The sequence below is a fragment of the Biomphalaria glabrata genome, chromosome 7 (genome assembly GCF_947242115.1).
Source record: "Biomphalaria glabrata chromosome 7, xgBioGlab47.1, whole genome shotgun sequence".
Taxonomy (NCBI): Eukaryota; Metazoa; Mollusca; class Gastropoda; family Planorbidae; genus Biomphalaria; species Biomphalaria glabrata.
Window position 1 is genome coordinate 15662717 of NC_074717.1, and position 22473 is coordinate 15685189.

General features: G+C 34.6%; 2 protein-coding genes across 3 annotated transcripts in view; one reads left to right on the forward strand and one right to left on the reverse strand.

Annotated features, from left to right (window-relative positions):
• Window positions 1-3723: 3723 nt before the first annotated feature.
• Window positions 3724-4556, reverse strand: LOC106063943 (uncharacterized). The gene is made up of 4 exons (XM_056035922.1): window positions 4547-4556; window positions 4242-4454; window positions 3948-4158; window positions 3724-3854 (listed from the first exon to the last, which is right to left on the reverse strand). Exons 1-4 carry the CDS (start codon window positions 4554-4556, stop codon window positions 3776-3778), a joined length of 513 nt encoding a protein of 170 aa, XP_055891897.1. The 3' UTR covers window positions 3724-3775.
• Window positions 4557-12687: 8131 nt separating this feature from the next.
• Window positions 12688-22473, forward strand: part of LOC106070726 (bromodomain-containing protein 7-like) — a 37105-nt gene continuing 27319 nt past the window's right edge. For both annotated transcript variants that reach the window (XM_013230685.2, XM_013230692.2), the window contains exon 1: window positions 12688-12821. In XM_013230685.2, the coding sequence (XP_013086139.2) occupies window positions 12761-12821 (61 nt within the window). In that variant the 5' untranslated portion in view covers window positions 12688-12760. The remainder of the gene's footprint in view (window positions 12822-22473) is intronic.

Below are 22473 nucleotides of genomic sequence, written 5' to 3' on the forward strand. Positions count from 1 at the left end.
AGCAATAAAAAGTTTATATAAAAAAATAACAAAACATTCAATGAGTTTATTGTGGTTATAATGAAATGTGAGACTATCCGAACCAATTATATTGAGCTCTTTTTTTTGTGTCTCCCCTTGAATTTCATTACGCAACGAGTTTCCTGGCCGACGGTCTCGTCCGAGATAAGAGCGAGGCGGGGAGGGCACTCCTTGCCAGTAGGACGAGAAGGGGGAGGTGGTGGGACCTTAACTGTATTACGCAAAATTCAGACCGCCAGCCGACGCCCAGCAGTGAAACAATTGGGCGAATTTCTCCATCCCCTGCTACTTACGGGCCCCATTCATCTAAGGGGGGTTTTGAATGGGCGCATGACGGGGTAGGAAAGGAAAAAACTGCCCCGCACGACTATCCGGTTTGCCGTGCGGGCCCCTAACTCAGCCCGGGCCTGAACAGGTAGCTTTGCTGGCTGGGTTATTAGTGGTTTAGTTATAAGTTATAGTCTGTTTCTGTTCTTAGTGAATACTAATAGTAAGTGTACTAAGGCTAAGATGTTCTTGTTTTAGTTTTGGGTTGGTTGTAGTAGTAGGATATTGTAGTTTGTTTGTCGATCTAGGTCTAGGGTAGTAGTTGTAGTGATTTAATTAGATAGTTGGTTTGGTTAGTTTGTTAGTGTTTGTAAGTGTAGATTTAGAGGGTTTTAGTTAGTTGATGGGTTCAGTAGTAGTGATTAGTCAAGTTAGTGTATATATTGTAATAACTTTAGTGAGGCAACTCAACGAGACAAAGACGTTTATTTACACTGAGACATGACAAACACAATGGGGCATCTGCCTTGAGTACAACATCTCCATATTGGCTCTCTACTTGGGCGGAAATCGTTTTTCTCCTGATGTCAACATCCGACTTGTTTAGTCACAGATAGTGCGCACCTTCTTTCTGCACTATCTTGAATGGCGGTGCGCATGGCAAAGTCATAACAATATTATATTTTATTATTGATTTATTTTTGTATGTAAATAAAGTTTCTTTTTGTTTTATTTATCGTAAACTAAAGTTTGTTATCTTGTTTTCATTTAGTTAAGTTAGTATAGTTAGTTGTCTTGTTACTTAGGTGACTCTAGCCCCTTGGTCACCATACCGAGGTGCACAGATTGAGCCCACCCAGTAGCGCAAACATCTGTCTACTATCGGTAAATTTTAATGTTGAGCAGAGAATAGGTCCTCCCACTCACGCCTGCCTGACCTGCTCATAGTTATTTCAAGTGTCTTTGGAATGAGTCCTCGGACGTTACATTGAAGGACTTTGAAAGTTTTAGTATCGGATTTGGAAATTTGGGGATCATGTTGCTTTATCTTTCCACCTAAATTAGTCTGGGGATATTTACTTTCCCAACATGAGGTGTTGGTGTTGGGTTAATTTTCTCTGAGACTTTTGGTTTTTTAATTGTTGTGTTTGTTTGGGGGAAAAATGATGTTATCAGGGTTTGTGTGTTGGGAAGAACGGTAGCTCTTTTTTCCCAACCTATGTACCAACGTTGCGAGGCGATTAAATTAGTAGCACATTTTTCGATGCCAGGCCTAACGCCCTTTACCTGGCCAGCGGAGCCTATTAGGGTCTGCTCAGACCCGCTTTTCTTTGTAATTTTACTCGACATTAGTATGGGTTCCTCCAGGGGGAGGAGATTTAGGTTGCCCCCCTAGAGCGAGCCGTGAAAACAGTCCAGACATAAACATTGGACTATGAATCGATCGAAAGACCAGTTAATTCAACCGCTCGCTCGTATGGGCAGGGTTTAATCCACGAAAGTGAAGTGAGGCAGGAGACCTGTTTTTGAAGCCCGCAAATTTTGATGGCTTGACCCTCAACTAGTCTCCATGGCGGCGGCTGGTATTAGCTAATGCCCCGACAGACACAAAACCTCACCAGCAGAACTTTGCACCAGGAGAGCCTGCTAGGAAAGTTGGGGCTCCCGCAACGTTAGCCCTTTTCGGATCACTCTGAGAGCAAAGGGTGGACTAGGCTTAATCCAGTTACTAGGGGACACCACGAGGAGATCGGCAGGCACTGTATTATTAAATAAATTTATATCAAGATCTAGATGTATTAGAATGTATGTAATATATATATTATAATATATATTTTCAAGTTGAGCTTCTTGTTATCTAGACAATTATATTATAACTTCTATTGTCTTATATTATCTATCTTTACATCTAGAGAAAGTTAACTTTTTTCCTTATATTAACAAGTCTAATTTTTGTGTTTTAACTTGCTATCTTGTTTTTTGTATGTTTTTTTTTTATTGCATCATTTTTAGATAATACATGGCAGGAGTCTGAGCTAAGACTTATATGTTTGAACCCCCAGAAATCACAAAGTAAGGTCTCACAGTGTGTAGTTCTTGATAGGATGAGTACTAGTAGACTAAGTGATCCAACTACTTTTTGGTAAGTAGCATTAGACATTGTTTGACTGAAAAATGTGAAAATTTCTTATGTGTACATGTTTGATAAACAAATCTGATTTAAATCAGGTGTAAATGTGGATGCTGTAAGCACATGTACACAAAAAATGAAAATATTTGCTGCACAGAAATTCTCAAAGTATCACTGAAAATGTCTAGTATTAATGTATAATGCATTAGCAATCATCCAGGATTCAGGTCTGTTTGTTTGGACCAAGACAGTCTACAAACTGCACATCACAATTACAGAGAACTATTTGGAGACCATTTTGATGATAAACATGAGTAATTAAAATAATCTTTATTATCCATTAGGAAATTGCTTACAATTTGTGCATCACACCAAATAAAACATAACTATTGAAAACTAAAATTTACATTCACAGAGCAATATTGATTTAAACATACATAATTTGAAATTCATAACAATATATAATATAATTTAGTCAATAATGTTGCCATATCTTAAGTTTAGAGCTGATTCATGTTTCTCTACCTATATATATATATATATATATATATATATATATATATATATATATATATATGCAGTTATCATAATGTTAGATGAAATGTTAAGAATAATACAATTTTGTACATCATTCATGTGTAACTTTCTTTCATTTTAGACAATACAGATATACAGCATATAGACAATTTGTTCGCTGTTGCTGGGGCTGTCTGGTAAAAAGTTCCTCTTTCATCCTGTGCAGTGAACAAGATCAGAAAAGAATTTCCAGAAGGCACAAAAACAGGTTTCAAGTCATCAGCATGCTGAAATGGCTACATAGTTTTGAAAATAAAATGTATATATATAGCATTAATAAAAAGATATTTAATTTAAAATTTAAAAAAAATACAGTGTTATTTATAAACAGACTTAAAACTGTGTCAATCTCTTTATATTGTCCCATGATGGCCGTTCAAATTTTGAACACAATGGTTCTGGTATGTGATCCACATATTCAGTGAGGCTCTTGGTCAATTCTTTTGGGTCCTTATGAAATTCATCAAACAAATAGTTCATAAGTCTATGTACATTAACAGAAAAATCAAAATTATTTTTTTTTTGGGCAAACGCCCAAAAAAAATATGTATGAGCAATGTAACATAACATAATGTGTAAATATAATTTCAGTTTCATAAACCTTGCAATTAAACATTTGCTATGTAATTAAGATACAAACAAATATTTGTTTATGTTACAAGACTTTTGCGTTAGTTTCAAAAGAAATATAATAAATAAATTTCAACCTTGTGTTGGAGATTTCTTTTGTTTTTTGATGCTGTAGTCTCCTTTTTTGCATTTTGGAAAAAAGATACTACATCATACATTTCCTTCCTCATCTGTGTCATCAGTTTCCTCTCCACAATTTTCATTGTAGTGCATGGCTGCAATGTGGAGTCTAGTTAACAAATAAATGAAATTTAGAAATATGGTACTCCAACATTTAGTACAAACAAGTTGATAAAATAGTATATTGTATTGTATTATTTACCTGCTTTGCATTCCTAAATAAGAAAAAGCAGTGTGCTTTGGTGCAAATTTTATTACAAGACTGTGGAATGATTCCAGAGCAGCTGTTTGGTATATTGGAGATACCTTTTTTATATCCTTTTCCAATTTGATATTGTAAGATTTTGCAAACACCTTCATAATAGTCTGTTCCTGTAAAGCATTAATGTAGAAAAAAAAAAGGTCAATATATTCTGTTGGTGAGAAAACATTTAAACAGGTTTCCCAAGACTAATTTAAACATTAATTTAATATAGTAGTCAAAGAAAATACTCACCAGGCTCAAACCAATCTTTATTATCTGTATTGTATTCAATGCTATGTAAACTTGAGGAAAACAGCGAATTTGAGTGATCTGTATGCTGACTGACCAAGTGATTTAAAAGGCTTTGCCATTTGTCAAACATTAAATCGCCATTACCATCAGAAGTTGAAACAGCACACCATAATAAATATAACCGTATAATGGTTGATGATATATTTTTTCCAGCTGTTTATTAGCTCTCCCCCTTGTTTTCTTCTTATAATGTGGTCCAATTTTTTTAAAGTCCTATAAGAAATATAAATACATTTTAAACAAACTGTAATGCATTTTAAACAATGTACAGCACTTTTACAATATAAAAGTTACATTTTGGCACAACATACCTGTTGTGTCACGGTTACTGTGTGGTCGATTGTGACACACGGTCAAGTGTTGGGTATCGAGTGTTAGGGGACTTGGGGGAAGAGACGAGTGCGTAAACAAGAGGAGAGGAAGTCAGCTAGTGAAGTATGGTATCTGTATATAACGTTTGCCGTGTATATATGTTATGTTGAAATGCTTCACAATTAAAAGGCACTTTAAACGTAAAGGGTCTTGTTTCTTCACAACTGGTGACCACGACCAGGCACAAGTAAGTGGAAATGTCGATGTACAAAATATTCAGAGAAGCGGGCAAGGAAAATGGCCTGCAAGGCGAAGAACTTGAAAAGATCCTTACACTAAAAATAACACAGGAGGAAGAAAGAGAAGAAAGGAGATTTAATAGGAAAGAAGCCAAAAAGAAAGAAGAAGATAGTAGAAGGAAGAAAATCTTACTAGAAGAATCTAAAAGGAAAGAAGAAGATAGTAGAAGATAGTAGAAGGAAGGAAATCTTACAACTAGAAATAAAACTTAAAGAAAAGAAAGACAAAGAACAGCAAAATGAAAAGGAGGAACACTTCGACAAATACAAACAACTAGACAGAATGTCTCCATTTGATTAGAGCCAGAATGAGGGCATTGACTCATATATAGGCTACTGAGATTTAAAGACTTAGCAACAGCATGCAACCTCCCACAGACAGAATGAGCAAGAAGCCTCAAAGGTAGAGCCATCAACATATGTCTTCAAATGAGAGAAGAAGAAAGAAAAGACTACGTGACCTTGAAGGAGGCTTTGCTGAGACAATTTGGCTCCACAAGTTACGAATACCGAAGGAGATAGAAAGAGTCGACACCTCTAACGACGATCCACAAATGTTCGTCACCAACATGTCGATATACTTCGATCGATGGGTAGACCTGTCAAAAGTGGATCACAAATATGAAACCCTCAGAGAACACATCATAATGGACGCTGTGATGGAAGCTTACAATAATAACGTGAAAACATGCGTCACAGAGCGAGAGCCAAAGACCATCAGCAGCCTGATAGCACAACTAAGGCAGTATAAGGCCGCACACCCAAGGGAAGTGTTAGCTAGAGAGAACCCAACTGCGGCATCAGCTTTTATGGTGAACAACGCTGCAAGAATGCGGACTCCAAGCCCTCTATATAGAAGAGAGAATGTTAAAAATGAGAACAACATATAGATATCGAAGAGAGAAAGATGAAGAAATGAGTCCAACATATAGATCTCGAAGAGAGAACGCAGATAAGAGCCCAACCTATACATATAAGAAAGACACAGCTAAGAGCCCAACATGTACATATAGAAGAAGGAAGGATGAAGAAAACAGCCCAACATATACCTACAAGGAACAAGAATACAGACGTAATCAGCAAAGAGTTCGTTTCCTATGTCAAATTTGTGGTAGAACAAGACTAAGACTGCTTTATTGATCCTTACGGAAATTTGTTGTGATTACAAAGACTCGTTTCTCATATAAAGACAACACAACAGAAAAATACACATAAATACAACAGACAACATAAAGAGTTCATTCAGCGACTACACACAGGAATCTTGGTGCATTTCATGTTCCCTGATCAATGAGTGGCGGTGATAGAGTCTGACCGAGTGAGGTACGAACAGGTTTTTGTACCGCTCCGTTCTTGTTTTGATTGACAGCAGTCGCCCACGACGACCTGGCGTAGTTCTGATGGAGCGGGTGGCCGTTGTCTTCCAAAATTTTTTCGATTTTTCTTAGGCACGTTTGTTCAAAAAGTTCCTTTAAATGTGGTAATGTTGTGAGTGTAATTTTTGATGCTTTTTAAATGATGTTTTCTAGACGTTGCAACAGTTTAGATGAGGCGTTGCCTTGCCAACAACTTATTCCGTATGTTAGCACACAAACACACAAACCACACAACAGAGACTTGCTTCTACAACCGACGCAATAAAGATTGGAACAACAGACCAAGAGATCGAGAATTAGCTGCCAAACACGCTAATAAACTGCAGGTATACCCAGGACTTGTGGGAGAACAAATGACCAACGTACTGTACGATACAGGCGCAACCGCAATTTTAGTCGCAAAAGAATACGTCAACCCACTAGAGTACACCGGAAGAAGACAAGACTGTATATATTCCACGATAGAGCGTGAAGCTCTAGCTATTGTGTTCTGCATAACGAAACTATCCCGTTACTTGCTTGGGAAATCATTCATCTTACTAACAGATCACGCCACACTAGCTTATATCAATACAAATAAGCTAGCCAGCCAGAGGATTACTAGATTCAAGACTTCAGCTTTACAGTTCAAGCTATTGCGGGACAAATCAACGTGATTGCTGACGTGTTAAAAAGATGTGTCTAAGGACCGCTGGACTTGGGTTCATTCATTAATCAGCTTATGAGAAAATTAACAAATACCTTGTAAGATAACTTTAAATTCTGTCTTGTCAAGATTGAATTAACAGTACGCTCCAGAATTTTTTAAAATTTCATTCACGGATTCACAGATGTGAAATTTGTACTATAATTTTAGTTTTTTTTTATGTTTGTTGCATTGATTGTAGTCATAAATGTCCATTTAGGAACTGGTATGAAAGAAACACAAAGTAAACAACTCCCTTAATTTGGAAGATGTTTTGATGTAACATAAAGTATTAACTAATTGTGTATTTTTCACCTGACAATGTTGGCATTCAAAAGACTATCGTTACATAGGAAAAAACCTAATGCGGGATTTTATATCTTATCTTATATAATACAGACGTTACTTCAAAAAAAGAAGATGATTACGTCCTACGCGTCATGCATTTAGTCATGCATATTAACCAATGACTTAAATTCTGCCAAGTCACTGGTTTTCCTGGCTAGCTCAGGCAATCCATTCCATGCTCTAATAGCACTAGGGAAGAAGGAGCATTTGTACAAGTTTGTCCTAGCATATGGGACGAGGAATGTGCCTTTATCTTTGTGTCTTTCAGAGTATTTTATTAAATTTTGTTTTTGTATTTGAAGATTATGGTTCAGTGTTTTATGTATTATTGCTACTTTACTTTTGAGCCTTCTGTCCTGAAGGCTTTCTAAATTTAGTGATTTTACTAAAGGTGTTACTCTAGTCAAATGTATAATATAATATAATTGGAAAATAAACTTTCATATACCGGTATAGTTCCTATAGTTCCCTTTTCATAATGCACATCGATATATATATATATATATCATGGGCGTAGCCAGGAATTTTTTTCGGGGGGGGGGGTTTGGGGGGGGGATTTTTTTTCTCCCCCCCCCCTCGCGGAAAAACAATTATATGTATTTATGTGTGTACATAATCTTTATTACATTCTGACCCTTCATTCTTTCGGAAGACGTTTAATGTGCCCTAGAATACGTTCTTCCATGAGTTAGTGGAAAAATTGTAGATTCCCCGCTATTACTAGCAAGGGGGTCTGGTGGAGCGCTAGGAGCTCCCCCAGCGCGGGGCGAAGCCAAGCACTATTTCTGATATTGAAAACTTTTAGTGTTCTACTCAACTAGCTTGATTGGGCCTACTTTTGGTTTTGGGCAGAAAGGAAGGGGTGGATGAAAGTGTTACAATTTTTTCCTAGGGTTGGTTACCCGAATGCTAAGAACTTAAGAAACATTTGACCTGTATAACTATTTCATTGTGTAAAAAATTACATGCTTGACTAACCATGCCGATGTGCTATTTTCTTGTCTGACCTCTAAAAATACAACACTATTGCATAACCGTTAAACGGGCAAGGGGAAAAAGCAGGGTTGTCATTATGGACTTCACACTCAGTACACTATATAGGCCTACGCGTGTATGTCTAGCTATCTGGTCAGGTTGTTAAAATCAGTCGGACACACCGTCTATTTATTTTCTGGGCAGGGAGGGTGTAACTATTTTAGTGTAAAAGTATATCTTCGAACATGCATGACTAGCCTGACCACTCCACATTAAGCAAACACTATTGCATAATGCGTAATGAAAAACAAATGTAGGGTAGTCTCTAGTGGCGGACTGGGTATCAAAATCGGCCCGGGCATTACCATATAAACCGACCCACAAATGGCATGTCATATATTTTCGGTTGGGGGGGGGGATTTTTTACCCCACTCCGCATTATATATATATATATATATATATATATATATATATATATATATATATATATATATATATATATATATATATATATATATGAGCAGGTCAGGCAGGCGCGAGTGAGAGAGGACCTATTTTCTGCTGCTCAACATTAAAATTTACCAACAGTGGACAGATGTTTGCGCTACTGGGTGGGCTCAATCTGTGCACCTCGGTATGGTGACCAAGGGGCTAGAGTCACCTAAGTAACCAGACAACTAACTATAATAACTTAACTAAATGAAAACAGGATAACAAACTTTAGTTTACGATAAATAAAACAAAAAGAAACTTTATTTACATACAAAAATAAATCAATAATAAAATATAATATATACACTAACTTGACTAATCACTACTACTGAACCCATCAACAAACTAAAACCCTCTAAATCTACACCACTACAAACACTAACAAACTAACCAAACCAACTATCTAACTAAATCACTACAACTACTACCCTAGATCTAGATCGACAAACAAACTACAATAAACTAGTCTAGATCTACAATATCCTACTACTATAACCAACCCATAACTCTAACACTAAAACAAGAACACCTTACTCTTAGTACCTTACTAACTAGACTATGTAATTACTAACTAGCTAAAGCAAGAAACAGACTATAACTAAGCCACTAAGGTAACACTACACTAGTCACTACAGAAACAAAATAACACGTCACTAGCTTCCCTAAAATTAGAATAGATCTACAGAAACAATAACTGTCAATAACAAAACTTTAAAACTAGATCTATCAATTCCCTAGAATTAGAATAGATTCAATAGATCTACAACAGCAGTTATAAACAGCAGCTATTTTTCCCAGGTACAGGAATAAAAATATAATTAGACGACAGACCACAAAGATCTTCAGCTGTCACGCAGACAGATATGGTACTGACCACTGGTCAAATGTACACTCAACTGTTTTAAAACAGCATGTAGTACATCCCTTTTATACTAACCTATATAAATATGCGGAAGTACAATTATAAAATCTGACACTAACCTATAAAAATAAAATATATAAAAATAGCTCTAACCTATACAACAAAAATACATTTAAAAAATAGCTAAAATTGCATATAAAACTAGCTCTGGGAGCGCAAGCTCACACACACACACACACACACACACACACATATATATATATATATATATATATATATATATATATATATATATATATATATATATATATATATATATATATATATATATATATATATATATATTCTGTGGCATTTTACGTCTCGAGAGACGATCTTTTCCCTTTGCAACTTCTTGTGTGACTAAAGATGCCAATCCTTGATACACAGTTGCGATCGCAGGTTGGGCATATATAATCACCAGGCACCGTTGCATTTTCATCCTTCTTTCTGGTTCTGTTGTGTATGACATCTGCAATCCTTGACCCTTCCTTTATGCTCTCTCTCCATGTGGATCTCTCCAGTGCCACCACTTATTCCCAGCTACCAGTGTTGATATATATGTATATATATTAGTGTGTGTGTATATGTAACTAATCTTCATTACATTCTTTTCTTTCAATTTTTAAACGTTTTTTCTAAACTAGAATACTCTCTTCCTATAATTAGTGGAAAGACAGTACACACCGCCAAAGGACAGCTAAGGAGTCGTCCAGGGGAGCGCTGTGAGCTCCCCCTAGTGGGGTCCGGGGCTAAGCCCCGGAACCAAGCATTATTTCCGTTATTTTAAGCTTTAAAAATGCATATTCTGAGGTATATACAGTGCAATTAGCCGGCTACTCTTCCGCTAAAAAAGTTCAAAAACCACAAATCTGCTATTCAATGGAGTCCTGCGACTGGTAGAAAATGATAAATATAGTTTTGCTTTAGCTTTTTTATTGGAGGGGGAAGGGAAACCACAAAACCCCTTTTGGCCACGCACATGGTGACTGTAGTTTGCTTAAGTTGGCTGCACTGGGGCAGTAAGTAAAGTTCCCCTTTCAGACAATGATGTCTGAGGCAAGTGATGGTTTGAAGACCCTCCCCTCCCGGCTACGCCCATGTATTAAATTATAGGTGTAAGCCTAATTCTCTACAAAATATATAAAGTTTGATAACAAATCGAAAACTGGATGTATGCATTCGTAGGATTACATAATGTATTCTATTTATACATGTATGTAGTCTGAAAACTAGAAACAATACAATAGCAGCCTAATGAGTTTGAAGCTTTTTGGTATTACTTATTGATTATGGACGTTTCTTAAAAAAAATAAGATTGTTACGTCTTACGTATTTCATATGTCAATCTAGTCATGCATGTTGATCTGTGACTTAAAATATGCTAAATCATTGGTTTTCCTGGCTGACTCAGCAACCCATTCCATTAAAAGATAAGAAAAAGCAGAACGGTTAAAGAGGTACTTACGTAATGTGAAAAGCTCTTGCTTCCTCCTAGTACATTCTCAAAAACGCGATTTGTATATGAATATACCATGACCCATTATTTCAAATATAAATCTCCTTTCATTAAATATCGGATGTGACAACGCTATATAAATTATTGTACGAATTTTCATCATTAATGACTTCATACTAAATTTCATTGGAACCATTAAAAGACAGGGGAGGCAAGGAGCTAAAAAAATGGGATTGCCATTAAAGGCCCATGCCGACCAGCAAAATGATTAGGCCAAACACAACCTCGGAGATATCAAAGCAGTCCATGCCGCTCGTGCATAGCAGAAAGTACGGTCTAACGTTTTGCAAATGATATGGTGTATAGTGTATTTTTTTTTTTATTCTTGTTGAATTTCAAACAAAATTAATTGTAATAAAAATTAACAAGAAGAAAACGTGTTAAGGCCTTTGTATCCTACTGCTGTCATTTTTTTAAGTTGTCTGCATTTAATTTTTTTTCTTTGGTCGCGACCAGACCGGCCCATTTGGTACCGGCCCACCGGGCATTTGCCCGTTTGCCCATATAGCCAGTCCGCCCCTGAGTAGTCTCGTAGTATCATCGACGGCACTACAGTACACTAGGCCTACATGTGTATGTCTAGCTGACCAAGTTGTTAAAATCAGTTGGACACAGCCTATTTACTTTATGGTCGGACGGAGACGATGTGGATTAAGATATTTTTTTTTCTACAGTTGGTTATCCTAATGCTTTTAGATCTATATAGGCCTAGCGCCCTAGCTGTCGATTTAGACTTAGATCTAAATAATAAGTCTTAAGACTATAAAAAGGGTGTACCGGTATTTGATGTTTCTGCAGTTAAAAAATTATTTACCCCAAATGAATTGATTAAAACCACATAAATATTGACCTTTTTCACTAATCAGATTCCCACTATAAACAGAAATTAAACATCTCCACGTGGCTCACAAGAATATTCAGAACAACTCCATTCATAATATTGCATAGAAGCTTTTGGCAAAAAATGTTTAATATTTTATAATACTGCTACTTTTAGTTGCAAATATTTACTCCCATAACTTCTACCAGCATCTTACTTTACCCTCTTCAAATGCAGACTGACTAAATAGTTGTTAACTGCATCATTTTTTTAAAATAAAGTTATTGATATCACATGACTAGAAAACAGGGATATGTGTTTCAACTCTGACCACTGTTGAAAAGTTGTACAAATTTTAATTAAACTTTTTAGATAGTAACTAAAAAAAAATTAATCAAACTACAATTTTAACTAAACTTTTTTTTCTAGTTAAACAATGGCCTTAATTGTTTTTTTTTAGTTAAACTAAAAGTTTCTAACTTTTTAGTTAACTTATACCCATCACTAGTAGACTCTAGTTAGTATATAGATATAGTCTACCAGGTGACCTGTTGACCATAGGGTTAAACAGCGCCACTTGCGTAGCATGTAAAATCCTATCCACAGACCTATATATACTAACTCGATTTAGTATATATACAGGTCTGTGATCCTAAGCTTGTGTTATGCATTTAAATTGTAATCTCTTTTGTTAAAGAGCGTATGGCTTAGTTCTAAGACAACAAAGGAAACATGGGTAGTAAAAAGCACAAAAAACACAAATCTGACAATAGACCAGCAATTGAAGAAGAAGGTCTGACCTGAATTCTAGAATTTAGTTAGACCCCAAATACTGAAAATAGCCATTGTCATGATTGTCGGTATTGTCTTGTAACTGTCTCAGACTGTCTGAACAGTTACAGTACTAAGACTAAACTCTAGACGTCACTTACTTTAGGACTTGCACTTAACTTACTAGTATTACTAGTTACTAGATTACTTTCTAGTGACTAGTCTACTAGTCAACTCTAGTCTCTAGAGATCTAGATATAATTCATATTATTCATAATTCTATTAATTGAATAATAATTCTGAAATTCGACTAGATTATAAAAAAAAGTATACAAGTCTATAGTATACTTAATACTACTTTACTAGATCTAGATTATTCTAGATAGTAGATCTAGTAACTAGTAATACTAGTAGTATTGCGACTGTCAGTGCCACTCAGTGTCCACAACAAGAACTCTCTAGGCGACGCTTTAGAATGAAGACGCTTTCTTATTTACAGTAAGAATAAGAATTATAGAGACGGCTAGTAATAGAGGACATCGGACGGTTCCCGTATTAAGTATTAAAAGTATTTGTTGTTTTTTGAACACCAGCATCGACTCTATTTATCGATTGTTGGCCTTTCATCTGTGTTATCTGTTCCAGTATTGAGTTCAGTGTTACCTCCAGTTGGGCTTAGTTACATTTTCGTTCAAGTACTAAACACCGCGGAAGAGCATTTAATAACAACTTGGCTCAACCTGTGGGTCGCAACCCCCTTGGGCTTGGGGGTCGATTGACCATTGCCAGGGGTCGCCTACTACCATCGGAAAATTTGGGGGAGGGGGAATTTTTAATTGTTTTTATTTTCGTTTCTAACGCATTGTAACACACATATTTGTACAATAGTTGATATGTATTTATATTTACAAAGTTTCAATTAAGAGACAATGCTCAGATTAAATTATTAAAAAAAGATTATGAAACGATCTTCAAGTATCAATCAAATAAAATAAAAAGTGACAAATCTAGATCTAAGAACAAGGGAATATTACCAGAGAATACAGAGGGCACTTTTAGTGACAAATGTAACAACATTGTTTATAGGTAGACATGTTTTTTCATTGGTAGTTTCTTCTTTGTTTTTTATGATTGTCATTCAAAAATGTTGCAGACCCCATCTTTGCTGTTGCGGAATAAAATTGTTCAACTATTGAAATTATTGTCCATTAAATGCGTCGTAACACAATTGCGGGATAAAAAATTTTAAAAATTTCTATGGTGAGGATCTAATGACGTCATGAAGAAAATGTATTTAATAATACGCAATTATATTATAGTCCATGTTTTTGAAGGAATTAAATCATTATGGAACAGCCCATGAACAAGGACAGAAGAATGTTAAGAAAACAAATTGACAACTTTTGCGGAATTTTTAATTTCAATAGTTAAAGCAGGAATTGAAATGACCCGAAGAGTCACTTGTAATGAAGTTCTATCTGTCGAAGGTATGAGGCTGAACAAACGTCCGAGCTTTACGGATAAGGACGTTCAGTGTTATAGTTTTGAAGGTTGGTGGAGTCAAGCAATCAAGACTTCACTCAAATGGCAAGTACTATAATTAAAACATAGCATCACTTGAAGCTTCTTATTCACACCAAGGAGTTATTGTCAGCGGATAAGTACATTGCTTGAGTTCTGATTGGAGCCGAATACGTTAATAAATTTAGTGCAATTTCTATATCTAATGACACTGTCCACAGGAGAATAGTTGACATGTCTTCTGATATTATCAATCAAGTAATTCAGGAAATAATGTCTGCTCCTTTTACAATATTTAGCATCCAGTTTGATGAATCTACAGACGTTGTAATACTGGCGAGTTTAAAGATTAGTTTTGATGCAAACCTCTTGAAACTACCTCTGCAGCACGTGATGTAACTGTCAAAGTTGGTTCATTTTAGGAAATGACCTCTTGGGAAAAAATATTTGTGGTGATAGTGCTCTAACTATGCTAGGATGTTCTGGCTTTCTATGTTTGGTACAGAATGAGTTGCCAGAAGAATCCATCTTAACTCACTGTATGATTCATTGACAAATATTAGCGACAAAGACATTGCCACTAGCATTACATTGATGCAGCTCAATATGATTTTTCTTCAATTGTTTGTAGTAATTCCGATTTATTTCTACATATCTTTGCGAAACATGGTTTTTCTGCCTGTTAGTTATCAAGTCTAAATACAGAAATAAACTTGATGCAGTAGATGTGAATTCCTAATCTAGTGAAATAAAAACAAGCTCAACCTTCGCACTAACTGTGGCGTGTTTGAAAATACAGTCGCTAAAATTTTGAAGCAATGTAGTTTACTGTATCGAGTCAAGTCAGTCCGACTCAGAGAGGAACAAGAAAGTTAAGGAAGAACAACATTCATTTTTACAAGTTGTGTATAGCTGTTTTATTCAGACATTGACTTCTGCCCATTTGTAAAGTATTTGATTGTTTTCTCTTCATTATTTATTACACTCATTTAAGTACCTCGTTATATCAGAGCCCAAGTTGTCTGGTTCTTGACTTAGCCACATTTTTTTGTCAAGGGTTTATAGAGAATTGTAACAAGCAAAAAAAAATTTTTTAAAAATGAAAGTCATAAAAGATACTACACTTTTTTGTAATTTAAGCACAAATTTATTTTAAAAACTAAATAAAGTATTTGTAATGTTCAGACTCTAAAAATGGAATTGACATCATGGATATCACTAATATCAGATATATGTACATTTTGATAACGATTTTATAACACTGGCCTATAATAAAAAAAACGTTTTATAGTCGGGGTCGCCACCTAGTAGAGGAAAATTGTATTGGGGGGTCACGGACTTAAAAATGCTGAGAACCGCTGATCTAGTGTCTATACTATAGTCTATACTTATACTAGAATCTAGAGTTCTAGACTTAGATTATCAATATCATAGATCATGATAGATTAGATAGGTCCAGATCTAAATTAATTCAAATTAACAATTCTTAGCTTAGGACTATTTTGTCTCACTAATCCTTATAATTTATTAGATCTAGATCTAGTCTATATTTATTATTATATCCTTAGATTTTAGATCTAGTCTGTCTAGTGTTAGACTTAGACTTTAATTAAGGCTTTAGATCTACTAATCATCTATTAATACTACTAATAATAACTAATAGTAATATTCTATGTAGTTAGTTATACACGTAAATATATTGATCTAGAATTAGATCTAGATCTAGTCTAGGCCTAGGGCCTAGGTCCACATTTTGAATTTAATAAACCATTTGATTTGATTTAATTGTCATTGTAAACTAGCTTTCACTTTAGATTTAGACTTAACTTAGGCATTGTAAACCTTAAACTAGATTTAGACTAGACTCCTTTAAAAACTAAAATCAAGAACAGTCATCATGAAATTGCTCTGGCTATTTATCCTAATAATCACCAAATGCACACTAGCTGAACACAGAACTAGATCTACCTTTGTCAACACTAAACTTAAAAAGGAAACAACAGTCATAATCAATCATCACACTTTAGAACAATGCAACTTCAAAAATAACCTAACATACACATCTATAACATTAAAGAAGATTACCCATCACAAATGGAAGTTCTCAATCAGACACAGCAGAAATAAATACCTATCACTGTTAATATTAATGGCAGGAGATGTAGAGTCAAATCCAGGGCCTAGATCTAAAGATAGATGCAACATCTGCAAAAAAATATGCACCCTGAAACAGAAAGCCATTCAATGTGACACCTGCGATAAATGGTACCATGCATCATGTCTCCATATGAATACACCTGTGTATTATGCCTTAGGCAACAAAGACGCATCATGGCACTGTGTACCGTGTGGGTTACCTCAGTTTACATCAGGACTGTTTGATTCCTTTGATGCGGACACTTCTAACCCATACAACATCCTAAACACCATCCCGAACCAAACTCACCAACCACTAGCCAGATCCACTCCTGTTAAACCTAAATCTACTAAAATTAATACAACAGCCTCACTAAACAAACCTACTAAAGAAGTAATACCAAAATACCTTAAAACCTTAGTTATAAATTTTCAAAGCATTAGGAACAAAACAGCAGACTTAGAAATTTTATTAGAATGTGAGAAACCAGACATAATTGCAGGAACAGAAACTTGGCTGCATCCTGAAATTTATAATGCAGAAATTTTCAATAGTAATTATGAAATTTTTAGAAAAGATAGGGCTGATAATCATGGAGGAGTTCTTTTAGCAATAAAAAACACTCTTATAGCAGAAGAAATTACCTTACCTAACTCAAAAAATGTAGAATCAACATTTTGTAAAATTAATACCACCTCAACATCCCTAATAATAGGCAGCATTTACAGACCACCAAATTCTAGTTTAGAATACATGCAGGAACTATGTAATCAGATTACTACACTTAAAGAGACAAATAAAAATGCAGTTTTTTGGATTATGGGTGATTTCAACCTACCTGATATAAATTGGAAAACACTAACCATAGATAAACACCAAAACCTTAAGGACATAAATGAGCTTTTCATAGAAACTTTACACAACCTAAGTTTAGATCAAATCATTAAAAAGCCAACTAGATTAAACAACACATTAGATCTCTTCTTAACCAACAGACCTGGATTAGTAGTTGATTATGAAATTATCCCTGGTCTATCAGACCATGAGATCATAAAAATACACAGTCAGATAAAAGCAGTAGCCAATACAAAACCCAAAAGAAAAATCTTACTCTGGAATAAATGTAACCTAACACAACTACACCAAGCTGCACTAAACTTTCAACAAACATTCTTATTAGAAAAAGACATTAACCAACCAGTCGATGACCTCTGGAATTTCATTAAAAACCATCTTAAAAGCATAATAGAAAATCATATACCAACTAAATACACATCAAACAAAATAAATAAATGCTGGTTTAATAATAGACTAAAGAAGCTTTGTAAACAGAAGGAAAACCTCTATAGAAAATTTAAAGAAACTAATGCAGAAAGAGTTTACAAAAAGTATATAAAAATTAAACACTTAACCCAAAAAGTAAGCAGACAGCTGCAGAGTGAATACATAAACAATGTAATATCTAAAGATAACAACAAAAACCTATGGTCATACATTAAGTCTAAGAAAATGGAAACAACAGGCGTAGCGCCATTAAAAGATGAACATAACATAATACATAATGATAATGAAACTAAAGCAAACATTCTAAACAAATACTTTGCATCAGCATTCTCAGCCCCAGGAGACAAAGACATATTACTGAATTTGAACCAAGTAGACAACATAGAAGATATAGTAGTACAAGAAAATGGAATTCAAAAACTATTAGCCAACACCAAACCAAATAAAGCTTCTGGACCTGATGGTATTCCAGCTAGATTACTCAAAGAACTAAGTAATGAGCTAGCCCCAGTGTTCAAAATACTCTTTCAGGCTTCACTTAACCAGGGCAGAGTACCAAAGGACTGGAAAGAAGCTAATGTCACCCCCCTATTTAAAAAAGGAGAAAAATCTGACCCAGGGAACTACAGACCAGTATCACTTACCAGCATCACATGTAAAATCCTAGAACACATAATATGTAGCAACATCATAAACCACTTAGACAAACATAATGTCCTCACACCATACCAACATGGCTTTAGGAAATATAGATCATGTGAAACACAACTAATAGGACTAATTGATGATTTTTCAAAAGGTTTAGATAATAGTGAACAAATAGATGCTATCTTACTAGATTTTTCTAAGGCTTTTGACAAAGTTCACCACCATAGTTTGCTTAAAAAATTAAAATATTTCGGCATTAATGGTCCACTGCATCAGTGGATTAAAGACTTTCTGATAGGGAGAGAACAAACTGTAATAATAAATGGCTCTAAATCAACACCGATAACAGTAAACTCAGGTGTACCTCAAGGTACAGTCTTGGGTCCACTACTATTTTTAATTTACATAAATGATTTACCAAATTGCATTAGTTCAGGAACAAAAGTCAGATTATTTGCAGACGATTGCATAATATATAGAACAATAAAAACAACACAAGACACAGATATTTTACAAAGAGAATTAGATGAATTACAGAAATGGGAATCAAATTGGAGCATGTCTTTCCACCCAGAAAAATGTCAGTTGTTAAGAGTAACAAAAAAACTAAAACAAATTAATTCCACTTATCTTATTCATGGCAAACCAGTATCACAGACTAAAAACGCAAAATACCTAGGTGTTATAATAAATGAAAAACTATCATGGAATCCACATATTGATGAAACTACAAAAAAATCAAACAAAGCATTAGGATTTATTAAAAGAAATTTCTATAAATCAAATAAGAACATAAAACTAAAATGTTACTTAACCTTGGTTAGGCCAATAATAGAATATGCATCCTCCGTTTGGGACCCCTCAACTCAAGAAAACATTAAGAAACTGGAACAGACACAAAATAGAGCAGTGAGATTCATAACAAACGAATATTCACATTTGACTAGAGTAACACCTTTAGTAAAATCACTAAATTTAGAAAGCCTTCAGGACAGAAGGCTCAAAAGTAAAGTAGCAATCATACATAAAACACTGAACCATAATCTTCAAATACAAAAACAAAATTTAATAAAATACTCTGAAAGACACAAAGATAAAGGCACATTCCTCGTCCCATATGCTAGGACAAATTTGTACAAATACTCCTTCTTCCCTAGTGCTATTAGAGCATGGAATGGGTTGCCTGAGCTAGCCAGGAAAACCAGTGACTTGGCAGAATTTAAGTCATTGGTTAATATGCATGACTAAATGCATGACGCGTAGGACGTAATCATCTTCTTTTTTGAAGTAACGTCTGTATTATATAAGATAAGATAAGATAAGATTCTACTTTAATTTTAAGTTATCAATCTAAAGACATCTAGAGTGAGAGTCTCATATAGAATATATATTAATATATTTTCTAGTTATTATCTCTAGATTATAGATCTATTCTAGTTAAACTAGTTACTATACTATTACTATATTACTATAGTAATATAAGAAGCCTTAAAAACTAAAAATAAAGCCTTTTCATTCACTGTTGTCCCATTGCTAAATTAATTTTTTGCTGATTTGTGTATAATTTGCTTAAAGTTTAAAGAAATCTTTTCAAGATGACGCTTTAATTTAGCAGATTTCAAACTTTCATCATTAACATTGAAACATATGACACATTGTGGCTGATCCTTGTTGCCTTTGTCTAGATCTATTACAAATTTAATTGTAAACATGAGTTAACCAAACTAATTTTTTTTTTTTTTTAAGTATTTTTTTATATTTTTCTTGTTTTTAGTTAGTAAGCTTTTTCTTCCCCTTTCTTATTTCTTAGTTTAGTCTTAGTCCATCACATTGAGTTTACAGATGTGACCTGACTCTGTCTAGAAAAAACATCTTTTGAGTTTGCTTGTAACCTAGTTCTAGCCTTTTCAGATTGTTAGGAGTGGAGTGCAAGTTGTTGAGCTGTAACAAAATTTTGATTATTTGCTGAAAGTAGGAAAGATATGGGAATTTAACTCAGGTGTTCAGGGGAGGTAATGTGTGCTGGTCCAGATGCCAGTAATGGACCTGGTCCTGGATGTGTTTGGGTTGTTTCCTGTCTATATTGATATTGAGTATTATTGTATTTTGATGTTATAAGTATCAATTTTTACTATTACTTTGATAATATTGATAATTTCTTAATGCTAAATCTGAAATATGGCCTGCTTTAATGTAATCAGGGTAAGAAAATTATATGAACCTGATGTATATATGTAAAACTATATTTCTAACCCAGTAAAGTAACTAATTATGATGAAAGTACACTATTGGCTACTTAAGGCATTTATCTACAATATAAAATCCTTGGCCCAGATAACTGACTGATAATCACTAATTCTCTCACTTGCTGTGGACCATAAAATACAAACATTTAATATGTTATTACTTTCTGGGTACATAGAACAACTTAGAAGCCATATTCCCTAACGAAACCGCAGCTAAAAATTTTTTTTTATTCCCAATTTCAATTCAATATGTTTTTTTAAAGCTGACATTTAAATGTTCAAAGCACTTAACACTTTTTTTAGTGTGTTATTTTCTTTCATTCCAATTTTTTTATTTGTTTATTTTTAATCAGATATAGAGATCTAAAATAAATTTTGTAAACCCAGCACTTTTGTATGCCCTGCACTCCTGCCATCTGTTTTTAAAAACTTGTATAACCTGTGGGTTATAAACATGAAAATACAGTAGATTTACATGTAGGATTCTATTCTAAATCAAAAATTTTAAGTAAAACAAATTGTCACAGTGACTAAGGGCCTATCAAAATTATGATTTTTTTTGGGGGGGTGTGGTGTGTAAAATATGGTTTATGGAGATAGGTTTTTCTGTATAAGGTGTGTCTAGCTAGATCTATGATTGATAAAATAAAAAAAAATATATGTAAAGAGTGGAGTTAATTGGGAATAGTGATGTTTCTTCTTTCAAACCGTTCCACAGGAAGAGTAAAGCTTTAATGATTAATTATCAGTACTTTTATAATGGGTAAAAAATGTGTGTAGTGGGGAGCATTATTATGCTAGGGCGTAACAGGTGATTCAATGAAGGGTGTGCTTTGTTTAAAACTGTTCTTTATTGACCTTTTATTTGAGGTATGCAAAAAAAAAAAAATAAAGGGGGAGGGGGAAGGGCCTTAATGGTCTTGGTTGGGAATTAAGGTTTCATATTTCAGGATACCAAAAATTATGGTATGCCATTGTAATGCTGTCTGTTACACTGGATCACAATAATAATTACACTAAATTACAATAATAAAAAAGATTCAGGTCAAATGTAATGATATATATATCATGCATATTTGGAATTCAAAGGCCTGTGTCTGTGATGGGGTCAGTTAGAAGTGCTTGGCTTCTGAACCTGGGGTCCTGGGTTCAAATCTCAGTGAAGACTGGGCTTTTGAAGTTTGGGAGTTTTAGGGCGCCCCTTAGTCCACCCAACTCTAATGGGTATCTGACTTAAGTTGAAGAAGTAAAGGCGGTTGGTCATTGTGCTGGCCACAAGACACTCTGCTCGTTAACCATTGGCCACAGAAACAGATGACCTTAACATCATCTGCCCCATAGATCACAAGATCTGAAAATTTGCTTTTTTTTTGTGTGTGTGTGGGTGGTGGTGTTATAATGCAGGCAGATGAGAAGGCTACAACTGATGAGCCTAGGAAATGTTTGTGCATACTCAATATTAGATGGTTTTAACCCTAGCGCAGCACAGGTATCTGCTCGGTTTTGTATATATGCATTTTTTTGTTAACTTCTAATCTTACTCCAGCTTTGAGTGTCTTGATTTGTTAACCACATTCTACTTAATAATTTGGGAGTTTCAAGTAACTCCTTACGGTTACCCAAAACATGCACTTAGTCGTAACAGTTTTGAATATTTAACCCATTTTTATTTTACAGCTCACTCAGTATTATGTTGGTTAAATATTGTCGATTAATTTTTAAAAAACAACATTGTGCCAGTTGACATCCATGGAAAAATCATTTATAAATATTACGGGTACACCAGATACTACTTTTTGATATCTGTCCTGAGCCAGATTTGGCAGGATAGTAAGATA